General features: G+C 43.8%; 1 protein-coding gene across 7 annotated transcripts in view; it reads right to left on the bottom strand.

Annotated features, from left to right (window-relative positions):
• The window catches only part of LOC109888558 (A-kinase anchor protein 13), a 156,617-nt gene that overhangs the window by 49,582 nt on the left and 82,362 nt on the right, over positions 1-24,673 (bottom strand). For all 7 annotated transcript variants that reach the window (XM_031822659.1, XM_031822661.1, XM_031822662.1 and 4 more), the window contains exons 5-8: positions 19,948-20,134; positions 16,742-16,937; positions 14,191-16,342; positions 11,794-11,873 (exon numbers count right to left, since the gene is read on the bottom strand). In XM_031822659.1, coding sequence (XP_031678519.1) covers positions 11,794-11,873; positions 14,191-16,342; positions 16,742-16,937; positions 19,948-20,134 — 2,615 coding nt within the window. The remainder of the gene's footprint in view (positions 1-11,793; positions 11,874-14,190; positions 16,343-16,741; positions 16,938-19,947; positions 20,135-24,673) is intronic.

Raw genomic sequence — 24,673 nt, 5'->3', positions numbered from 1 at the left:
TTGTCCTTGGAGAGAACTAATTCGAAGTGCTTTGTTACAGTACTTACTGTGTAGATAAAAACAACACTGCCAAGCTTAGTTTACGCACATACGATCAATACATGCACTTAGAATAGATTTGTAAATTGTTTTTATTTAACTTTTATTTATTCAGGCGAACCCATTGAGACCAGGGTCTCAATTACAATGGTGCCCTGAGGAAAACGATACAACAAATTCAAAATGATCAATAAAAATAAACTGAAAATTACATAATAAACACTACAGCTTCAAACACCAAATACAATTGTTTATATTAAAAATAAATAGTTGCAATTCTCATTAAATTCATTCAACATTAAAGTCCTAAACTGCCCTAGAGGCACCAGAGTCAAGATGAGTTTTGTAGACTATTCCAAAAATGGGGGGGCACTAAAACTGAAGGCGGCTTTACCGAGATACATTTTTCTGAAGCTGAGGCATAGTTAATAGAGCTGGGGGCTAATTTCAAACAAAATTTCTCCCAGGAGTGGTACTAGCAACAAGTAGCAAGGAGTTTTACCCTGGTCTATCTGGCACTGAGTTCACTTGGCCATCGACCTTCACGGCACACATGACCACACCACACCAAAGAACTTCACAGGACAGTTTGTCAGTCTGAGAAAGGGCCAAAGCTAAGGAAAAATAGATTTGATCTGACCACTACCGCCGTCACCCTTACTTTTGAGGGATGGTGTAAGACAGATGCAATAAATAAGGTATAGAGGCCATCTTGTCTCTAATATACAGTGCCTTCAAAAAGTGTTATATCCCTTCACAAATGTTTTTTTCCCCTTCACCCATCTACTGTACACACAATATCCCATAATTACTAAGTGAAAATGTGTTTTTAGACATAAAAAAAAATATATATATATACAGAAATACAGAAATATCTAATTTACATAAGTATTCACACCCGAGTCAATAAATGTTAGAATCACCTTTGGCAGCGATTACATCTGTGAGTCTTTCTGGGAAAGTCTCTAACAGCTTTGCTCCAATGTATATTTGGCCATGTGTTTTAGGTTATTCTCCTGCTGAAAGGTGAATTCGTCTTCCAGTGTCTGTTGGAAAACAAACTAAGACAGGGGCTCCTCTAGGATTTTGTCTGCTTAGCTCTATTCTGTTGATTTTTATCCTAAAAAAAACTCCCTAGTCCTTGCCGATGACAAGCATACCCATAACATGATGCAGCCAGCACCTAGCTTGAAGTGGTACTCAGTGATGTGTTGTGTTGGATTTCCCCCCAAATAAACACTTTGTATTCAGGATATAAAGTACTTTTCTTTTCCACATGTTTAGCAGTTTTACTTTAGTGCCTTATTGCAAACAGGATGCATGTTTTGGAATATATGAATTCTGTTGAGGCTTCCTTCTTCTCACTCTGTTATTACAGTTGGTATTACAGTTAGTATTATGGTTAGCATTACGGAAAGTATTAGACTCACAGATGTAAATTCTCGGGCCGACTCTTTTCTCTGTATATATCAATGATGTCGCTCTTGCGATGTGATTCTCTGATCCACCTATACGCAGATGACACCATTCTGTATACTTCTGGCCCTTCTTTTGACACTGTGTTAACTAACCTCCAAACAAGCTTCAACGCCATACAGCACTCCTTCAGTGGCCTCTAACTCCTCTTAAATGCTAGTAAAACTAAATGCACGCTCTTCCACCGATCGCTGCCCGCACCTGCCCACCCGACTAGCATCACTACCTTGAACGGTTCTGACTTAAAATATGTGGATAACTATAAAGACCTAGGTGTCTGGCTAGACTGTAAACTCTACTTTCAGACTCACATTAAGCATTTCCAATCCAAAATTAAATCTAGGATTGACTTCCTATTTCGCAACAAAGCCTCCTTCACTCTTGCTGCCAAACATACCCTCGCAAAACTGACTATCCTACCGATCATTGACTTCAGCGATGTAATTTACAAAATAGCCTCCTACACTCTACTCAGCAAATTGGTTGCAGTCTATCACAGTGCCATCCGTTTTATCACCAATGCCCCATATACTACCCACCACTATGACCTGTATGCTCTCGTTGGCTGGTCCTTGCTACATATTTGTCGCCAAACCCACTGGCTCCAGGTTATCTATAAGTCTTTGCTAGGTAAAGTTCCGCCTTATCTCAGCTCACTGGTCACCATAGCAACACCCACCCGTAGCACGCGCTCCAGCAGGTATATTTCACTGGTAATCTCCAAAGCCTACACCTACTTTGGCCACCTTTCCTTCCAGTTCTCTGCTGCCAATGACTGGAACGAATTGCAAAAATCACTGAAGTTGGAGAATTATATCTCCCTCACTAACTTTAAGCATCAGCTGTCAGAGCAGCTTACAGATCGCTGCAGCTGTACACAAACCATCTGTAAATAGCCCATCCAACCAACTACCTACCTCATCCCATATTTGTTTTTCTGCAATTTTGCACACCAGTATTTCTACTTGCACATCGTCATCCGCACATATATCACTCCAGTGTAAATTGCTAAATTGTAATTACTTCGCCACTATTGCCTTACCTCGTTACTTCATTTGCACACACTGTATACAGATTTTTCTATTGTGTTAGTGACTGTATGTTTGTTTATCCCATGTGCAACTCTATGTTGTTGTTTTTGCTTTGCTTTATCTTGGCCAGGTCGCAGTTGTAAATAGCCTACCTGGTTAACTAAAGGTGAAACAAACTAAAATGTTGTTGATCCACCCTCAGTTTTGTCCTATCACAGCCGTTAAACTCTGTAACTGCTTTAAAGTCACCATTGGCCACATGGTGAAATCCCTGAGCGATTTACTTCCTCTTTGGCAACTAAGTTACGAAGAATGCTTGTATCTTTGTAGTGACTGGGTGTATTGATACACCATCCAAAGAGTAATTAATGACTTCACCGTGCTCAAAGGGATATTCATTGTCTGCTATTAAATTTTAAAAAATACCAATCTACCAATGGGTGCCTTTCTTTGTGTGGCATTGGAAAACCTCCCTGGTCGTTATGTTTGAATCTGTTTGAAATTCAGATTGTGTGGGGGACAGAGATGAGGTAGTCACTCAAAATGAGGCAAAAGTAATACAATAACAGTGTACTTGGTCTTCTCTTCCCCTCTGTATTGAAGCCATCCAAAATGTTATTTAACATTTTAGTGATACAGCAGACGCTCTTATCCAGAGCAACTTATAATTAGTGCATTCATCTTAGGATAGCTAGGTAAAACAACAGTCACAGTTGTAGTAAGTACATTTTCCCTCAATAAAATAGTTTTTAGCAAAGTCAGTGCTAGTAAGAAAAGACACATTTGGGGATTTATTTAAGATACTCTTTTTAGAGGTAGTGTTTCAAATGTTTTTGGAAGATGGGCAGGAACTCTGCTGTCCTAACAGAGTGAAGCTGGTTCAATCATTGCCAGGACAGAGAAGACTGTGCTGAGCGGGAGCTGTCCTCCCGTTGGGGTGGGACGGCCAAGAGCAGAGGAGGCAGAACAGAGTGCTCAGGTTGGGGTGTATGATTTGAGCATAGCCTGAAGGTAGGGAAGGGCAGTTCCTCTTGCTGTTCTGTAGGAAAGCACCATGGTCTTGTAGTGGATGCGAGCTTCAACTGGAAGCCAGTGGAGTCGGTGGAGGAGCGGGGTAACATGGGAGAACTTGGGAAGATTGAACACCAGGTGGGCTGTGGCTTTCTGGATAAGTTGCAGGGTTTTTTTGGCACAAGAAGGAAGCCCAGCCAACAGAGAGCTCCAGTAGTCCAGACGGGAGATGACAAGTGCCTGGATTAGGACCTGCGCTGCTTCCTGTGTGAGGAAAGGTCGTACTCTACAGATGTTGTAGAGCATGAACCTGCACTGCCTTGATATTTGCAGAGAAAGACAGGTTGTTGTCCATGGTCACGCCAAGGATTTTTGCACTCTGGGAGGGGGACACCATGGAGTTGACAACCGTGATGGAGAGTTCTTAAAGCGGGCAGGCCTTCCTCGAGAGGAAGAGCAACTCCGTCTTGAGGTTGAGCTTGAAGTGGTGGGCCGACATCCAAGCGGAGCGACCTACCAGGTGTTAAATCTCATCATTGTCCAATGCTAGTCTGGCCTGTTCTGTGACATCCAAAGATGATGGCGAGCAGAGAGGAGAGGTCCCAGGACTCAAGCCCAAAGATAGAGTCTGACGCCTGGCCACAGAGATGCAGCCAGAGCCCATATCACACACCTAATCCACAGGCCACTCTACTCTGTCCAAGTGCTAGAACAGGCTCTGCTGATTTGGACTGGCCTCTCTCAGATACAAATAAAGTGCCCTTCCTTACCACTACATATACTGTATATTCACCAGCCCAAATCCCACAAGACACATTCCACCTCTGTTCCCAGTGCCACCCAGCTACAGTAGGGAGACATGCTTGATGTGATAATGATGTGTGAGATGCTATGAATATCACTCAAATCCTTCATCCTCCACTGAAAAGGTTGACATACCCTTGAGCAATAATTGTATTTTACAGAATACAAATTCAGGTTTGCCTGTTTTATAAGATTGTATCTGTGAACGTCTATGGAAAAACATGATCTAAGCTGTATTCTTTTTTAAATAAAATGTTTTATCTGTACAATTAAAAAGGGGACAGGTTTTGACAAGTCTATGAGATATTTTAGGTATAATCTATCCCGACACACACAGACAACCGAATACGCATCACATGCAGAATCATAGCATTGTATTCAGTAACTCACACTTTGCACACAGACAAAGAGTCAATCAAAATAAACAAGGAGCAAGAGTGATAGAAAGGGAGAGAGAGACAGATCAGGAGAGGAGAGAAGAGAAAACAGAGAGAATGAGAGAGAAAGAGAGAAAGACAGAATGAAAGAGAGAAAGAAGGAAAGAGAATGGATATTAATGGGATCTGGCCTGCAGGCCTCCACTCTCCATCCAAAAACAAACTCCACCCTGAGAGCACACTCCTAGAGGCTGTCAGTGTGCCCATCTACCAACGGCTCACACACACACTCCACACCTCCTGAGCACACACAGAGGAACAGCTAATAATTAGACACAACCGGACAAATACACACTCAGCAACTAAATAATGTTTCTGTGACATTTTTGCGGTGTAGATATGAAATCTACTTTGTTACCACACGGAGACAGCAGAGAAGAAAAGCTAAAACACAACACACATTTATAAAAACTAGTTACAAAATATTTCCATGACCATATCCATAGGAGTAGAGCTCTCTCTCATGTGGCAACTGAAAATATTCTCTGTCCATTCATACCTTTATCAAAACGACATCCACTGTTCTCTCCCCCTTTCCACGCAGACTGTACCTCCGCTTGTGTCGCTCGTACATCTTTCCAGGCAGTGAAAAGGAGTGGTTATTAACAGAAATGCGCTAGATTCCAACATGAAGCCCAGCCTTGTGGAGTCCTTCGTAAAGTTTGGGGAAAATGAGCAACTCTTCCCACATCTGCTCACAGAACCAGCCCCTGGGTCTGACCCTCCCTCCTCCCTCTCTCCCACACACTCCTCCCTCCTCTCAAATTCCCTGTTACTCACCGAGCCTCTCCCTCTTTTCCTGGCCTCCCTTTTACTGATACTGCTTTTTTTGGGCTTTTTTGGCTGTTTTCCTCTTTTCATCTATTTCCATTTTCGGTTCATTTCCCATCCTCTTATCCTCCCTTCTATCTCCATCTATTTCCTCTTCCTGTGTATCTTTAGTGACGAGTTGAACAGTGTTGTGCTGTGATGCTGAGCGGCAGGGAGAGCATGTGTGTCTTTGGAAACAGTCTAAGGCAGCCGGCCATGAGAGAAGCCTCTGAGGCCTGCCCTGCATACTGCCATCCTGACCCCAGGAGAGGGATGCTCTCCTACAAACGGTGATTCCTCGGCCATAAGGAAGAAAGATAAGTCTTTTCCTAAGGGAAACTATCAAATAAAAGTGTGTTAGTCACATACACAGTTTAGAAAATGTTATAGCGGGTGCAGTGAAATTCTTGTCACTAGCTCCTAACAATGCAGTAAAATGTCAAATAACTACACAAATAATCAAAAACAAATACTGTTACTTCTCCCATAGGTTTCTATTAAATAATACTACAGTTAGTAATTGTTTTCATTAAAAACAAATATTTAAGTAGAAACAGCAAACGCATGGTAAACATCCCAAGCTCACAATTCATATCTCAATGTGAGGAAAATGACCTCAACCCCCGGGAACCGAAGAGGAGGAGAATGCAGAACTGCCCTCTGTGTGGAAGACTGGGGAAGAAAGCAGGAAAAAACTCCACATCTGCAGACAGATCAATGGGAAGGACAAACAGCTAGAATCATGGCAACCATTAAAAAACTGTCCACTTGACGAGAGAGAGAGAGAGAGAGAGAGAGAGAGAGAGAGAGAGAGAGAGAGAGAGAGAGAGAGAGAGAGAGAGAGAGAGAGAGGGAGAGAGAGACTTGAGACGGCTGGGGCTCCTTCCATTCTAACTAACACGTCTGGGCAGCAGAGCAGAACGCAACACAACTCCTGGAACCAAGAGCAACATGGTCCTAATCCTACTACTCCCCAGGGCACACTACACATAACATTAGGAGGGGAACAGAAAAGAACAGACCAAAATACATGATGTGCCCATCTTGTTTAGGTTTTTTTTCTAGTCAGGTCATTCTCATTGGTGAAAACCTATCACTATGGAGAAGGGAGAAAACATGTGGTTTAGCTTCTCTTTTTCCTTCCGACTGTGTAACTTGCAAGAAATGTCCAACCAATTCACATTGTTACATCATTATTACAATTGCTAAGATAGTTCAATCAACTGGCAGTCTGGCTTAGCAGCCATTCTGAATAGGAAGTCACACACGAGGGCAAAGACAGGACAAAGCCATGCAAGCTGATAGAAACACACTGTGCACACAGAGTGCATAGCCAGAAAATGAGAAAACAGCACAGAACACTCTCAAGGGCACACACACACACACACACACAAATGCACACAAACACACACACACACACATACACACACACAAATCACCCTCATAGCCAAAGCTTCCTGTTTCTATTGAGACTGATCTGCGTGCCCCACCCCCACCCGACCATTCTAACAGTAAACACTTCCATATTTCCTCCAGCCTCTCGTGCTGCGCTAACAAACGGCGGCCTTCTATTTGAAGGCAGTCGTTTGCATGCCACAACAAACTCTCAACACATGCCTACTGTAAATAACAGCCCTTTTCAAAACATTTAAGAACGCAGAATTCACTAAATGTCACTAAGCGTATCACTTCCCATGCTGCCTGCTCAGTTAGCATAGTGGTGTGGGTGCAGCTCGTCCCCTGGGAGAAGGATCATTTATCATAAAAGGGTCAGGGTGGGTTGAGAGAGGTGGTAGGGGGGGGGGGGGAGCACTGTGAAGGGGCCTTTGTAAAGCCCTGATACATACAAACATAGAGGGTCTGAGACTGAGTCTCTGCTAAATACATGGCACCTATGGAGCTCTGGGCTTAGGACCTAGGCTAGTTCAGGACCATAACCAAAAAAGACCTAGGCTGTTATAGGACTACCCTATAGGACCTACGCTGGTGTAGGACCTCCCTACAGTAGGTGTTAGAGAGAAAGAAAGAAAAACAAACTATGTTTCCTCATAGACTCTTAGGACATTTTTTTAAACTAGTCAAGTCAGTTAAGAACAAATTCTTATTTACAATGATGACCTACCAAAAGGCTTCCTTCAGGTATGGGGGCTGGGATAATACATCAAAAAATATATATAGGACAAAACACACGTCATGACAAGAGAGACACCACAACACTACATAAAGAGAGACCTAAGACAACAACATAGCATGGCAGCAACCTAAAAGGGTTATTTGGCTGTCCCCATAAGAGAACCCTTTGAAGAAACCTTTTTGGACCCAAGTAGAAACCTTTTGGGTTCCATGTAAAACCCTTTCCACAGAGGGTTCAACCTGAAACCAAAAAGGGTTCTCCTATGGGGACAGCGAAAGAACCCTTTTGGAACCTTTTTTTCTAAGCGTGTATCCTGCTGTACAACTACAGAGGACCTACGGAGGAAGAGGAAGAGAAACCAGATGGAGGGAGAAGAAGAGGGACATATGTAAAGACTTAGTGAAATGACTGATATTCCCCTTTTCACACACACTCACGACAGCTAGACTCACCATGGTCAGACTCAGTGAGCCATGAACAGGCTCAGTGTGTTTGTCTAGCTCCACTGATCAATCTCACTGAAGACTTCACAAGCTACCCCTTCCTCCCAACCCAATCGTCCCCAAAATCAAACAATATGGTGGAAAACCTCCTTCCTGTTATGAATGGAGCACTGAGCAGCCTCAGGACCTACTAAGTTGTACAGTGCCCAGACAGCCCATTTCACTGCAGTAAGGACGAGTGCCAGATTTATAACAGCCTTAATACCATGCTCGCTTTGGTAACCTGTGAAAACTCAAAAAATCATTAACCTTCCTAATCACAATTGCTGACTAAACTGCAGGCTCTCAAGAATGACTCTAAAATATTACTGAACCAAGGCTTCTGGAGAAGAATAAAAACAACTTTTAATAATCTGTGTTGTCTTTTTCTTGTTAAACCATATGAATTGCAGCGAAGAGCAGCCCAAGCACACATCTGGAGGTAGTTATACTAGAACACAACACAAGGGGGTGCCTGAGGACACACAGCCGTGGCTGGCAGGAACAGAAGCTCCATCTGCTCTGTCTTTCAGGACTTACTTCTCTCCAGGCTGCTCTCTGCAACTCTTCCCCCACAGTACTCAAGAGTTCTGTTTTTCGAAGATTACTCAACTGTACCTCGCATTAACTCCTTCACACTAAAATCTGTGATGCATGTCAAAACAAAGCATTCCACAAATGTAACATCTTACTTTATATCATCAATGTAACATCAATAGTGAATCTGTAAGTGCTCTATATTCTCCTTTGTATGATCCATGTATTGTTGAAAACTTTGGTCATGAACATTTTCAAACAAATGTAGATCTCTGGTGCAGTCTGTCGACTAACATGCAGCTCCAGTTGATGTAAAACATCTCTCTGTTGGTGACAAGCACCAAGTTATTATTCCAGGCATCTCCTGCAATCTGTCCCTCTGACATGTTGTCATAATCAATGAGGCAGAAACCAAAGATTGTGAATAAATAAGATCGTTTACTCAGGCCATTTACCATTGAAAAATGTTTGTCAAGGTTCCTGTTCCTGATAAACTCAACTTCATGATTTACGATGGAGTTGCCGGAGATGGATACGGTGGATTTCACCATGAGGCCAATTGTGACTTTAAAACATCTAGTGGGCCAGCATCCCTGTGGAACACTTGACACCTTGTGTCCATGCCCTGATGAATTAAGGCTGCTCTGAGGGCAAAAGGCTGGGAGGGAGCAACTCAATATTAGGAAGATGCTCTTAATGTTTTGAACACTCAGTGTATACTCCCATCAGTTTTTCAAACTGGTACTGGTCTATTTTCAGACAGGTCTTTTGAGGCTTGTAGGCATCCTACAGCAAAACAACTGACATGTTGGGGTCATAATAGAGGGGTCATAATAGCCTGAGAAGAACAATTTTCGGGATAAAAATAAATAAATATGCTAATTAGATTCCTGCAGGGGAGCGGAAATTGACTTGAGGGTTTTAAAACAGTCACAGTGTATAATGGCAGTGATAGGGGAGAACTGAGGATGGATCAACAACAGTATAAGCTAACATTACCAACCTAATTGATAGAGTGAAAGGGAGGAAGCCTGTACAGAAAACACCTATTCCAAATGCATCCTGTTTAACAAGTTACTAAAGTAACACTGCAAATAATGTGGTAAAGCAATTAACTTTTTTCCTCAATACAAAACTGGTTGAGAGAATGCCAAGAGTGTGCAAAGCTTTCATCAAGGCAAAGGGTGGCTACTTTGAAGAATATAAAATATAAAATATATTTTGATTTGTTGAACACCTTTTTGGTTACTACATGATTCCATGTGTTATTTCATAGGTTCAATGTCTTCACTATTATTCTACAATGTAGAAATAGTAAAAATAAAGAAAAACCCTTGAATGAGTAGGTGTATCCAAACTTTTGACTGGTACTGTAAATCTGTTTGAAAATCTATAGTAAGACTTGAAAATGGGTGTCTACCAATGATCAACAACCAAATTAACAGAGCTTGAAGAATTTAGAAAATAATAATGGGCAAATGTTGCACAATCCAGGTGTGGAAAGCTCTTAGAGTATTACCCAGAAAGACTCACAGCTGTAATCGCTGCCAAATGTATATTTCTGTATTTCATTTTCAATACATTCGCAAAAAAAATATCAAACATGTCTTCACTTTGCCCTTATGGGCTATTGTGTGTATTGTAGATGGATGATACATGTTTAATTCAGACTGTAACACAACAACATGTGGAATAACTACTTTCTGAAGGCTCTGTATACGTATACGTGCCAGTCCCCAGATTAGCATGAGAGCAGCACAGCTCCGCCACATTCAGACTGGTGGGGGGAACAGAAGTACAGAACTAATTAGAACTGAACAATACTAAAATACCTCATGAGGAAATACAAGTATCATAGTTGCAGACAGAGTTTAAGCTAAACAACGTCGATGACGAGCACACTGTGAGATTGTGGTGTGATTGTTTGTGTGATTGCAACAGTGGTGCCACACACCATGTGTTTGTGGCTGAAGCATATGACATGAATGAAGTATACAGTATGAGATCATCCCAGTCACATAGGCTCTGTGGCCTATGCTGACACAAAATACCACAAGACAATCACAAAGGAAGGCTGCCTACATCTGTAAGGTCAGTCCCTCACCATAACATCATTAAGCAATATGGCCTGAGGGGTTGTGGTATACGGCCAATATACCACGGCTAAGGACTGTTCTTAAGCACGACGCAATGCGGAGTGCCTGGTACAGTATATTGGCCATATACCACAACCCCAGAGGTTTTATATTGCTATTATAAACTGGTTACCAACGTAATTAGAACAGTAAAAATAAATGGTCTGATATACCACGGCTGTCAATCAATCAGCATTCAGGGCTCGAACCACCAAGTTTCTAATACCTACTATACAACAGAAGGACACCTTTTAGAACCAGGTGGTCAAAAACCGATAATGACAATGGTATGAAACAATATGGCTTCCCATAGGAAGAGATATGTTTCTAGAGCTGTGATGGAGGGCAGTGTCCTGGCCCTGCTGGTGTGGATGTATCATGCTGGTAATAAGACACTTCCTCTCCCTCCCTTCCTTCACACTTCTGCTGCTGTTGTCAGACTGTTATTTCTGCCTCCCTCTCTACGGCTTGTTTCTTACCCCTCATATCACTCCTCTCAGGGGAGAGAAGATACAGTGAGGTCATCTTTCTTTTCTCCTGGTTAAACAGGGCAGGGCGCACACACACAGTGAACCGCATGGCCACAGCTTTCCCAAATCTTCCCACTCGACTTTTAGAAGACAGAGTTCAACATAGCAGGCCGAAAAGTGCGTCATGTTTGTACGGACATCCCCAAAAGTGAAGGCAAACATGAAAAGGGTTTATTTAGTGAGGTCAGGTGAGACTGCTTCCCAGAAACAAATAGTCTCCCAGTCATGAAAAATGTTACATTAATCAAACTACATGTGACTTCCCCCTGATTTGTGGGAACTGGAGTCACAGTACGTTTTTACTTATGTTCCAAGTTATTAAACAACCTGAGACTGTACATTCATAAACACATGAACATAAACTCACCAGTGTAGAGTCTGCCGTGTCTGAGAGGGATTCCTTCTTCTCCTTCTCTTCTCCCTGGGATGGACAGACTATGTCATTGTCTGGGGAGAGATACAGTAAGAGACATAGGTATGACACAGGAAGAGGAATATGAAGCCATGACCTTATGGAAAAACTAACACAGAATCCTCTCAGTAAATGAAACTTCATTTGAACTCAAAACAAACTCATAATAACGAATCATACCAGTAGTGTCTAATGTATAAAATGGTCTATGCCTTGACAACCATTTGGATAGCAACAACAAACCAGCTGTCATGCAGGAAGAGAGGAGGTAGGTTGGGGGAAACATAGTCATTTCTATTAGGGAACAATGATGTTGCTCAGCATCAGTCAACACTGCCCTGCTATTTATACCACATCAGTGTAGATGTAGAGGATCTATTCTGCTTCATATTCCCATCCAGACGGGAAAGGGCCAGGGCGTAGCCATGTGCTTACAGACTGCCAAGATTTGGCCCGGGGCTCCGAGTGGAAGACCACCGTTCAGGCTACCTCTATTTTCAGAACCTACTGTAAGGTCTGGTGAGATCATTGTATTGTTGCTTGGATACACAGACTGACATACATAAATACACAGCCAGCTCCATTCACATAGCGCTCTAGTTGACTGATATGAAGCCTTTGACCTTTTCAGACTGACTAAAGGACCAGAGGCCAGAGTCTCATGTTATGTTTCTCCTGAAAATTAAGCTTCTTCTAATTCACATACTGAAGCTGACAATATTATGGACTTAAGTTACATTTTGTTCTAGTTTCTGTTTGGGGACTTGTTTGACGTAAATATTCCGTAGATCAACATCGCCAGAATGTCATGACAAATGACAGCCTCTCTTTAGCAGCAGTTGACACATAGCTGAACTAATGGTCACATGCTCAAAGTCATACGACAGTGTGCTATGCCTCAGAGCAGGCGGTGCACTTCAACAGCATTTGAGGGATGCACACTGGGCCTGAACTTAGCAGCTGGGCCAGGCTCAGATACTGTATACAGTAGAGCAGGGTTCTCCAACAGGTAATTCACCAGCTAACAGCAGCTCGCAGCCATCCTCAAGTTTCAAGTTTTTAATTAGTTGTATGTACGGGATACGCATGGTGTACATCGTCCAATGAAATGCTTACTTGCAGGTTCCTTCTCCACAATGCAACAACAATAAGAAATAATACAAGCTAAGAACACAAACTATGAGTCGCTTGCAAAGCAATTCTGAAAGTACGTGCATTTTCCCCATGTGTTCCATCGCAAACTGTCAAAAACATAAACCTCCCAGCTACTTTCCAGTCGAAGCCACATTGACATTATCCAATTCCTGCTCACCACTATTGGCCTAAAAAGACAAACGTAACACATTATCTGCCAATTCATTGCCAGCAATATTGCTTGTCTGTCTGTTTGGTGTGCACATTTGTCTATCACCCTGTGCGTAGCCAGTTAATTATGCTAATGATAACCGTCTTGAGGGTAGACAGAAAAACTTTCCCCAAAAACCTTCTCAAGTAAATGTTAATTGCTAAACAGGCTTACCTGACAGAATATGATTATTTGTATCAATTGGTTGGCCATTGTTTTGCAAACTAAGTGCTGTATCAGTAGTCCTAACAGCAGACACATTCCTCTCTTGTTTAATACACAACAACAACAAAAAGAATCGCCTCAAAATTGTTCTTCTGATGCATTGACATTGACTCAGAACATTTTCATTCGTTCTCTATGAATATGTGTATTATTGAGAGTAAAAAAATCTAAAACCAGGAAAACGTCCTGAATCAATGTCAATGCATCAGAAGACCAATTTTGAGGTCTTGGAAAATAACTAAACAAATTAGATTTTTTTGGTGTAATTCACCTTAAATTGTGCATTAAACAAGAGAGGAATGTGTCTGCCTAGGAATGTTTCTGCTGTTAGGCCTACTGAAAAAAAACGGAATTCCAGAAAATACAAAATATCGTTTTATGGGGCCCCTTATAGTTGCTTATTAACCATTATTTTACCAGTTATATTGACAGAAAACTAATCTATTGTACACCAAGGACCAGGGGGAGAATAGAAGAATGTGCCTATTTGAAAGCTATAAAAAATGATGCTAGAAAAGGTTGGAGACCCCTGCAGTAGAGGGTGCATGTAAATGAAATATGAGCTTCAGGTTAGCCTCATGACCCAAATCTCTTTGGATTTCAGCTAGTGCCGATAGTCATCTTCCTCTTTGAAAAATGTCAACTGTATACTAAAAGCATTCTTCTTGAGCAATAAATTAAAATCTATGTAAGCAAAACAAAGCCAAAATCTGCAAAATCAGGATATAAAGGGCCATAATTAGCTACAATCTAGCTATATGTGTATTATTATGTGGCCTTACCTTTCACTGGCTTGTCAAGCTGTCTTAAATCTTCAGAATGCTCTTCTTTAGTATCCAGTGTTCTCACACACACACCATCCAGGCTTTCCAGTGTGTCTGAAGACTGAAGGCCCAAGGACATGCCAATGACTACTTCCACAGAGGAGCTGTACTGCTCGTCATACAGGCCTTTTCCATTGTCTAGCTCCAATGGGGAAGTCAGCTCTGGATTCAGGGATGTACCACTGTCTGGGTGTGTAAGGGTGGTCAGGGTCAAGTCACTGGGTGTATGTCTATGTTCAGGTGGGGCTGGTGGGGCCGGGCTCTCTGGGATGGCCTCCTGATGTGTCAGCTCTGAGGATCTCTCTGGGGAGATAGAGGAGGAGGAGGATATGACCTCAGCACTCTGTCTGTCCACAGCCCTTTCATCATGTAATAACGTGTGCGAGTGGGAGTCTGCACACTCTCTGCTGGCTTCTACACTTTCTTCCTGTGTCAGACTCAGGCCTGGTAGTTGGGCCTCCACTCCATTCTCACTCCCATGTGTGGTATTGGACAGATCACTGTTCTCCTCTCCCTGTCTGACATGAGGCTCATCCGCTCCCTTTGAGGGGTTCTTGACCATCACATCCTCCTCTAATGGACTTGCTGAGACAGTCGGACCCCTGTCTGAGGTGCTAAGGTTCTCAGTGGCCTCAGACACCGTGACCCCTGACCTTCGTGCAGGGTCTTTGGGTCCAGTCTGATGCTTACTCTGGCTCTCTGCGGCAGCTTCCTGTACCTGGCCTCCCTCCAGCATGGAGTTTGAGTTGCATTGTTCTAGGCTTGCTACAGCAGCTGCTACTGCTACAGCCACTACTGCTACTGCTGTGGCTGCTATTTCCTCTCTACATGCCAGAGAGTCTGCCTCTTCTAACGATGCCCACTGTACAGACACCTTCTTCCCAGGGGCCTCCTGTCCCGTGACTGTCCCCTCAGACAGTTTGTCTGTGGAGCAGCCGACAGACTGGACGAGTTCCCCCTCCTCAAAAGAGGATGTGTGTATCGTGACATCACAGTGTTGTCGTCCCGTGGTCTCTCCACTCTCTCTGTCCTCAGCTGTTCTGCTGGCTAAGTCAGTGGACGGCTGTTCCTCACATTCCTGCCCAGTCTCATGGCCCTGGCTGTGGGTGCCGTCCTGGTCCCGCCTTGGCTGTGGTGGGGTTGCCACTACCTCCACTGTATCCTCAACTTGCTGGTCCAGGACCTGCTGCTCACTGGGTTCTTTTGCTGTAACGTAACCTGGTCCGTGTGAATGGCTACTCTTGATCTCTCCCTCCACCATAATGGGGCTCTGCTTCATGCTGTTTGTGTCAGTCTCTCCACTTCTGCTGCTGGTTGTCTCAGTGCTACCGTTGGTCTGTTGGCTGGGGTTTCCTGCCTCTGTCTTTCTCTCGTCTGTACCGCCCCTCTCAGACTCCCAGGTCTGGTTGCTGTTATCGGCCCACTCGGGCTCCACAGAATAACTTGTCACTGCTGTAGTGGTTTCCTGTCTTTGTTCGGAGTCCTGTGCCTCTACAGCTTGTGCCTCATGGCGGCTCACAGCTCCCGTCAAAGTCTGAAGAGTACATTCAGAAGTGGCCTCAGCATACTCCACCTCAACCTCACCGCTATGTTTGTCGTGCTGTCCATTCTCCACAGGAGCCCCAGACTCCATCTCCTGGATGTTCTCAGGCTCGCCCTGCCTTTCCATAGTCCTCTGAACACTTGTGTCCCCACAGCCACTACTGCTGCTGCCTGTAGTCCTCAGGGACTGATGCTTAGCTTCCGTGTGTTCCTGAGACTGCGCGTGGCCCATGGCTCGTGAAGCCTTTGTCGGAGCAGCAACAGCCTTATCGCCTGTCTCAGTCTCTGCTCTCCACTTCTCGTTCTCTTCCTGGTTCCTTTTACAGCGCCCTGCCTTGCTGCCCTGCGTGGCAGTGATTACGCCTGTCCTCTCTCTATCAGCTTCCTCCTGCTGGTCTCCACAGGATGGTGCGCTGAAAGCTGGAGTCTCGCCCTCTCTCCGCTGCTGGGCATGGCTGTGGGGGGGCTGGGACTCTGTGGCTGAGTGTGCTGATGTGTTGCTGATGCCACTGGATCCTGCTGTAGTGTTCAGCTCATCTGGTGACTGCTGCTGGAGCACATGATCTTCCTACAGCACAAACAGAAACACAGTGTGAATAACAAATGACACAAATAATAAATCACACACTATGTATTACACACACACACACACATATTAACTTCCTGTAAAGATAAGATGTACAAAAAACTTTCAGAGCAAACAAACGGAGAGCATGCAGGTAACTCACAATAGGCCATGTTTTCTCTTGTGGCAGATATTAATTAGCTAGCTAGTGCACACAAGATTTGGTTGTAGGATCTGAGAGAACATACTGTACTGTATGAGCCCTTAGCTCCATTAGGAGCTGTAAGGAATACCTCAAGTCATGATTTAAAACAACAACATGTGAGAGTTAAAATCAGAAAGAGATGAAAGCAGACATGGTTTAAAAGCAGATAGAGTTTAAAGCAGAGTTATATATCTCACCTTGTCGTCTCTGTGGCGCTGTATGAGTTTCTGTAGCTCCTCCACCTCTCCCTTTAGGCTGGGCAGAGGTTTCCCTAGCAACGTGTCCACCGTCAGGGTGTATGTGTTCAGTTTAGGGTGGTGCTGCAGCACTCGGCCTCCTGGGTAACACTGTCTCTCCTCCGTCTTTATCCGGGTCTCTGACAAGGTCTCAACCCTACCCAACACAAACAGAGCACACCGTGTTAGAACGGAGGTAGCCAAATCACATAGCACTGATTCAGCATTCAGCACCACTACCTACGCCCATAATATATCACCTAGTGTGAATGACAGGTTCATTCCGGGGGTAGGAAGGCACTGGAGACATGGTGTAATACCAAACCTTTCATCAATCGATCGCCAACCTCCAAACTGGTTCAGCTTCATTGTATTGCTACTTCTACTCGGTCAGCTTTCTGGTATTTAATTCATTGTTCTATGGTATCAGTGGAATTGAAAATGAAAACACTACCTCTCCCTTTCTAATCTACTTCACGTGAAAACACTACCTCTCCCTTTCTAATCTACTTCACGTGAAAACACTACCTCTCCCTTTCTAATCTACTTCACGTGAAAACACTACCTCTCCCTTTCTAATCTACTTCACGTGAAAACACTACCTCTCCCTTTCTAATCTACTTCACGTGAAAACACTACCTCTCCCTTTCTAATCTACTTCACGTGAAAACACTACCTCTCCCTTTCTAATCTACTTCACGTGAAAACACTACCTCTCCCTTTCTAATCTACTTCACGTGAAAACACTTCTACCGAGTAACAAAAATGAAGAAAAGAGACCAAACATGGCTGAGCTAAAATTAAGTTTCCTTCATGGTTCTAGACTAAATGTATCTTGTAATGGGTAAACCCAGGTAGGGTCGAAACGTCTATAGCAGTGTATTGTCCTGTTGAGCTGGCTCTGGGTCTGTCTCTGCCTGGGTAGAGTCACATTTTCTACTCTCTTACAATGCGTGTAACTGACCCCAACTGACTCAGGGGTGATGATGTCACTGCTGGTACACTCCGGTGAGAGACACAACAAAACAATCTGATGGAAATAGGGCTTTAGAAACAAAAGGAATGAGGGAGTATGTAAGTCCCCCTCTAGCCCCAGCCCCATGAAGCCCCTGGGACAGGAGTGCAGACCTAGGTTCAAATAGTATTTGAAATAATTTAAAATACTTAATCTGTGCTTGATTGAGCTTGCCTGGCATATTGGACCAATGGAACAGTCCCAAAAACGTCATATCCCGGCCATATGGTACTCCAGGCCGGTTAGAGCAAACACTAAAAGATTTCAAATAGTATTTGAAGCCAGGTCTGGAGTAGTGATGCGATCTGGGGCTGTTCTCACCTGCCTCATGGCGCTTAGTGCCAATGCAGGGCAATAAAGGGCTGAATGGGTGTCCATGGCAACCCCCTGACATCACTCAGTGGGGACTGAAAGGCAAGACGCAGGGCGGGGGAAGAACAGAGGCACTTTGTGGGGCCTGAGGCAGCCTCAACTCTCTCCACATCCAGGGGAGATATCTTAACAACACACAAAACTGCACTATACATGTTAGAGCTTTTACTACTTTATTACTAGATTACTAGTATACAACTTAACCAACATCTTCCCACAGTCAGCAGGTGGAATTAACACATGTATGCTGTCTCCAGAGTTGGAATTCAGTCATGACACCTAACAGCTTTCTTGTGCCAAATAACAGCAGGCCCTCTGCTTCTCCCTGACCTGAACTAATCCTGTCTCAGAGCATTTAACACCAGCAGCCAGGTGACTCAATCTCTCTACTCCCAGCTTAACTCAGGACTACTTCAAAAACATAACAGCTTCCCCTAACAATATCAGACAGATAGGCTTGGTGTCCAGGTGAAGGAGTACAGGTAGTGTAGGTAAGAAGAAAATGCTGGTCTGGTATGGAGAAAAGCTACAGCTTGGTTCTCTTCTGTAACACACACACACTAACTCTCCGAGGCGCTCCCACCAGGCCCTTTTCTTTCCTATGGTTATAAGGTTTCACCGCCTCCACCAAACCAGGGCACGGCTGACAGACACCCAGGATCCGGTGACCCAGGGGACAGCCTGTGTGACGCAGACCGACCGAGAGACACCGTTGATGTGGCCTGAGAGTGTCCCTGGGCCAACTCTTTACTGTTCGTGGTCAGCACAGGATAGCATATCTCTGTCAAGGACTGGGCGACACCTCAATCTCCATGTTATAGAGAAAGCTGGTGATCTCAGGTGATCTCTGTAATGAGGTTGCTCATATGTGCTCAGCTGGAGAACAGATCACCACCGTGTCTGATGGAACAGGTAAACAAACTGGTTTGGTGAGGTGCCAGTGGAGGTTGTGTTCATCGTCTACCAATAGGACAGAACTACCCCTGCTAGACCAAATCTGATAAAGCTCTGACAGTTTGTATACAAGGACCCTAGAACATATATTTCCCGCCATGTGGTGCCTGGTGTTTTTATACAGCTCAGATGTGTCACAGAGCACATGAAAACAGTCCCATACAGCTAATTCTAGGTACATTTTGTGATTTTATCCCACGACAAAAGACCCATACTAGTCTGATTTTATGTAACAAAGTGCATATACATAAAGATGGATTCTGTGGTGATTTCTGTGCTGACTTCAGCTGTTTCCAGCGGCAGTCCGGAGTTTGTCCTTGGTCGGTCTGCTTATCTGTGTGTACCGCCAACACTCCAAACACATTTCAACATCCACAACAAGTCCCTCCTAACCATAGAGCTGCTCCCATTCCCATGGTTACATAAAGACCTCTCCTTGATTTGGATTCCAAATCCTAGTTTGCTAGCTAATGTCTTGAAGAATATAGGAGTGCAAGAGTATGTGTTCAAAAAAGAGGAAGAGGTGCTAGGTAAAGATGTGACGATGTTGAGAGCCAATAAATACTGTGGAGAGGGCTGTGCCTTTCATTCACAGATAAAACTGCAGAATATATTATGATGACACTGTTAGTTCAGCAAGTTCTGATGTTCAGCATACAGTCCGTCCCAGGGTTAGTAGAAACGATTGGCTAGCCAGCCTACTCCCATAGAAACATAATAATAATGTATCTGAAGGTTATTACTAGTGTAATAAAGGCTATTAAAAGGTTATTCATGTTTAGATCCTGTGTGTAATATACAGTATGTGATCCAGTTAAGTACTTACTCAGTGAAGAGCTGCTGTAGCTGGTCGTGGCCCCTCTTCCCTGCCACGCTGACTGGTGTAGAGCCCTGCTTGTTGGGAAGTCTGAGAGCCTCTCTGCCTCCTGGCTGCTGGAGCAGAAACAAGGCTACCCTCCGCAGACCGCGCCGAGCTGCAAAGTGCAAGAGGGTCTCGTGTGGACCGGGCTCAGCTGAACGGGACACACAGGGAGGGAGAGTTACACTGGGCTCAGAGACGGTTAACAGTTACAGCCTTCTAACTAGAACACAACACACATTCAATGATGTCCTGCCAGTGAGCATCCAACAACACTCCAGCTTCTGCTTAATATCCAACCTGTTTTCTCTACTACCGTGTGACCAATAATCTGTTTTGCAGTACAGTATGTTCATATGTAAATCCCTCAGTGCGTTTGCAGGCGGACACGGTCGTCCCTCTCTCCACTCTCCCTAACCCCTCCCACCTTTGCTATCAGCCTTAACTGATAACCCTGTCAGAGTCCCGCCCCCTAACCTGTGTGACACACTCTCCTTCCTGAGTCATATGTCTATTAACCCCACCCCCTCCTACCCTCTCACTCCTACTGGTCAGACTGCTGATTCTCTGCTTCAATGCACACTGAGTCACCAGGAAGGCCTGACTAAGTGTGTGTCTAACTAAAAAAACACACAGCTATAGTCCAATTCAGTGTGAGTAAGTGATTAAGTCTTATGGAGACCTTCTCCCTACCGATCACAATGATGTAGTAGGAGATACAGTGGGGCAAAAAAGTATTTAGTCAGCCACCAATTGTGCAAGTTCTCCCACTTAAAAAGATGAGAGAGGCCTGTAGTTTTCATCATAGGTACACTTCAACTATGACAGACAAAATCAGAAAACAAAATCCAGAAAATCACATTGTAGGATCTTTAATGAATTTATTTGCAAATTATGGTGGAAAATAAGTATTTGGTCAATAACAAAAGTTTATCTCAATACTTTGTTATATAGCCTTTGTTGGCAATGACAGGTCAAACGTTTTCTGTAAGTCTTCACAAGGTTTTCACACACTGTTGCTGGTATTTTGGCCCATTCCTCCATGCAGATCTCCTCTAGAGCAGTGATGTTTTGGGGCTGTTGCTGGGTAACACGGATTTTCAACTCCCTCCAAAGAATTTCTATGGGGTTGAGATCTGGAGACTGGCTAGGCCACTCCAGGACCTTGAAATGCTTCTTACGAAGCCACTCCTTCGTTGCCCGGGCGGTGTGTTTGGGATCATTGTCATGCTGAAAGACCCAGCCACGTTTCATCTTCAATGCCCTTGCTGATGGAAGGAGGTTTTCACTCAAAATCTCACGATACATGGCCCCATTCATTCTTTCCTTTACACGGATCAGTCGTCCTGGTCCCTTTGCAGAAAAACAGCCCCAAAGCATGATGTTTCCACCCCCATGCTTCACAGTAGGTATGGTGTTCTTTGGATGCAACTCAGCATTCTTTGTCCTCCAAACACGACGAGTTGAGTTTTTACCAAAAAGTTATATTTTGGTTTCATCTGACCATATGACATTCTCCCAATCTTCTTCTGGATCATTCAAATGCTCTCTAACAAACTTCAGACGGGCCTGGACATGTACTGGCTTAAGCAGGGGGACACGTCTGGCACTGCAGGATTTGAGTCCCTGGCGGCGTAGTGTGTTACTGATGGTAGGCTTTGTTACTTTGGTCCCAGCTCTCTGCAGGTATTTCACTAGGTCCCCCCGTGTGGTTCTGGGATTTTTGCTCACCGTTCTTGTGATCATTTTGACCCCACGGGGTGAGATCTTGCGTGGGGCCCCAGATCGAGGGAGATTATCAGTGGTCTTGTGTATGTCTTCCATTTCCTAATAATTGCTCCCACAGTTTATTTCTTCAAACCAAGCTGCAGATTCAGTCTTCCCAGCCTGGTGCAGGTCTACAAATTTGTTTCTGGTGTCCTTTGACAGCTCTTTGGTCTTGGCCATAATGGAGTTTGGAGTGTGACTGTTTGAGGTTGTGGACAGGTGTCTTTTATACTGATAACAAGTTCAAACAGGTGCCATTAATACAGGTAACGAGTGGAGGACATGAGAGCCTCTTAAAGAAGAAGTTACAGGTCTGTGAGAGCCAGAAATCATGCTTGTTTGTAGGTGACCAAATACTTATTTTCCACCATAATTTGCAAATAAATTCATAAATAATCCTACAATGTGATTTTCTGGATTTTTTTCTTCTTATTTTGTCTGTCATAGTTGAAGTGTACCTATGATGAAAATTACAGGCCTCTCTCTTCTTTTTAAGTAGGAGAACTTGCACAATTGGTGGCTGACTAAATACTTTTTTGCCCCACTGTATCTCCTACTACATCATTGTGATCGGTCTCTTTTATCAATCATATGAAGGCACAAATCTGCGCGTAATCCATGCGTAGGATCATGTACACGCAAAGTGTGAGATTTATCAGTGTAAACATTTGGTTGGGTGTGTGTGAATTTACACACAACCATGACCATGCATACACACGCGTGCCAAGTGCTGGAATGAGGGAGCTGCTTGTCAAGCACAGAATGAGGAAAAAATATATGTTGACCTTTTTTAAAATTATGATAGTGGGCCTAATAATGATGATAGTGGGCCTAATTAATTGTATTTCCATTGTGAATTCATGCAACATATCTTGAGAGGCTATATATAATTTGACCATATCAGTGCCTTTGTTACAATATTAATCAATATAAAGTACAGTCATTTTGCTGAATTAGAGGCACGTGTGAAATTTAAACCTCTGTTGAAATACTATAAACCAGTGAGACAATGAGAAAGGGCTGATCATGTTGGAAGATTTGGCACACGGTGCATTTCGCAGAGAGTGCGTTTTTAGAGACAGCTGGGACTTTTTTGCAGAAAGTACAGATCGGTTCATCAGATATCGTTTCCCAAAACCAATCTCATAGGATCTTTGTGAGGATGTGAGACCTACTTTAGAAAGGCCAACGTTCCATTCCGGTGCACATCAAAGAGCTATCTACCCTCTGGATTTTGGCAACAGACACGTTTCTGCGGGAGATTGCAGATTGGCATCTCACATCCCTCTATGAGCCAATGTTTTGGATGCAATCATCAGCAAAACACCATCGCACAACAGGTTGAAGTCAAGAGGGGTTTCTTTGCCATCAATGGGTTCCCAAATATAAACTGAGCAATAGACAGCACCCACATCACCATAAAAGCACCATCCCATAATGAGTTCAACTATGTGAACAGAAAAGGTTTCCACTCTTAATGTACAGGTGATAGGTTATGTGATGCGCAAAAAACACTGCTAAATGTGGAGGCCTACAGGAGGGAGCTGTTGAGGATGGATGGCTTATTAGTGAGTTTTTGCCTACTCATTTGAACTCTATTTTCCATTGCTAAGGCAACTTGAAATGGCCCAATTGGTCCTCGCTTTATACTTACGTTTGAATTTTTAATGATCAAAATATAACCGAGGCAGCCAAATTAAACCTTTTGGTTGTACTCAGTGTTTTGTTCTAGCCGTTGTAGGCTATTTCATGGTACGGAGTTGTATATTCCCCACTGGCTTTAAAGGGATTTTTACCATAGATAGTGGTCACTGTTTACCCACGACTGCGTGGCCAAACAAGACTGCAAAACTATCATTAAGTTTGCTGACGACACAACAGTGGTAGGCCTGATTACCGACAATGATGAGACAGACTATAGTGGTGGTGCCAGGACAACAACCTCTCCCTCAATGTGAGCAAGACAAAGGAGCTGATCGTGGACTACAGGAAAAGGCGGGCAGAACAGGCCCCCATTAAAGGGGCTGTAGTGGAGCGTGTCGAGAGTTTCAAGGTCCTTGGTGTCCACATCACCAACAAACTATCATGGTCCAAACACACCAAGACAGTTGGAAAGCGGGCACGATGACACCTTTTCCCCCTCAGGAGACTAAGATTTGGCATGGGACCCCAGCTGCTCAAGAAGTTCTACAGCTGCACCATCGAGAGCATCCTGACGGGTTGCATCATCGCCTGGTATGACAAATGCTCGGCATCTGACTGAAAAGGCGCTACAGCGGATCATGCGTACGGCCCAGTACATCACTGGGTCAAAGCTCTACCCCCAAGCCATAAGACTGCTTAACAATTCATCAAATGGCCACCCGGACTATTTACATTCATACCCCCCATTTGTTTTTATACTACTGCTAATCGCTGTTTATTATCTATGCATAGTCACTTCACTCCACCTACATGTACAAATTACCTCAACCAACCTGTACCTCCGCACACTGACTCGGTACCGATACCCCCTGTACACAGCCTCGTTATTGTTATTTTATTGGGTAAATCTTGTCTTAACTCTTTCTTGAACTGCACTGGTGGTTAGGGGCTTGTAAGTAAGAATTTCACGGTATTGTATTCGGCACATGTGACAAATAAAGTTTGATTTGAACCAAATAGCCAAGGTTGTGCATGAGCACTGAGAAGAATTGGTATTTATCAACAGTTATCATCTCCTACCACTGTGAGTATGACGCTCGTAGGATTGTTTGATAAATCACGCTTTTTCTATGCATACAAACATTCTAAATTCTGTTCGTAAGTAGTATTTTAGAATAGTTTCTACACAATGTTGATAAATGAGGCCCCAGGAGTCTTGAAGCAGAGATTGTAATCACCACTGCAGAGTAGAGGTTGTTTTTATGATTTGGTCTCATTTTCC

Source organism: Oncorhynchus kisutch, linkage group LG4 (genome assembly GCF_002021735.2).
Source record: "Oncorhynchus kisutch isolate 150728-3 linkage group LG4, Okis_V2, whole genome shotgun sequence".
Lineage (NCBI taxonomy): Eukaryota > Metazoa > Chordata > Actinopteri > Salmoniformes > Salmonidae > Oncorhynchus > Oncorhynchus kisutch.
Note: the sequence above shows the minus strand (reverse complement) of the source record. Positions and strands in the feature narration are given on the sequence as shown.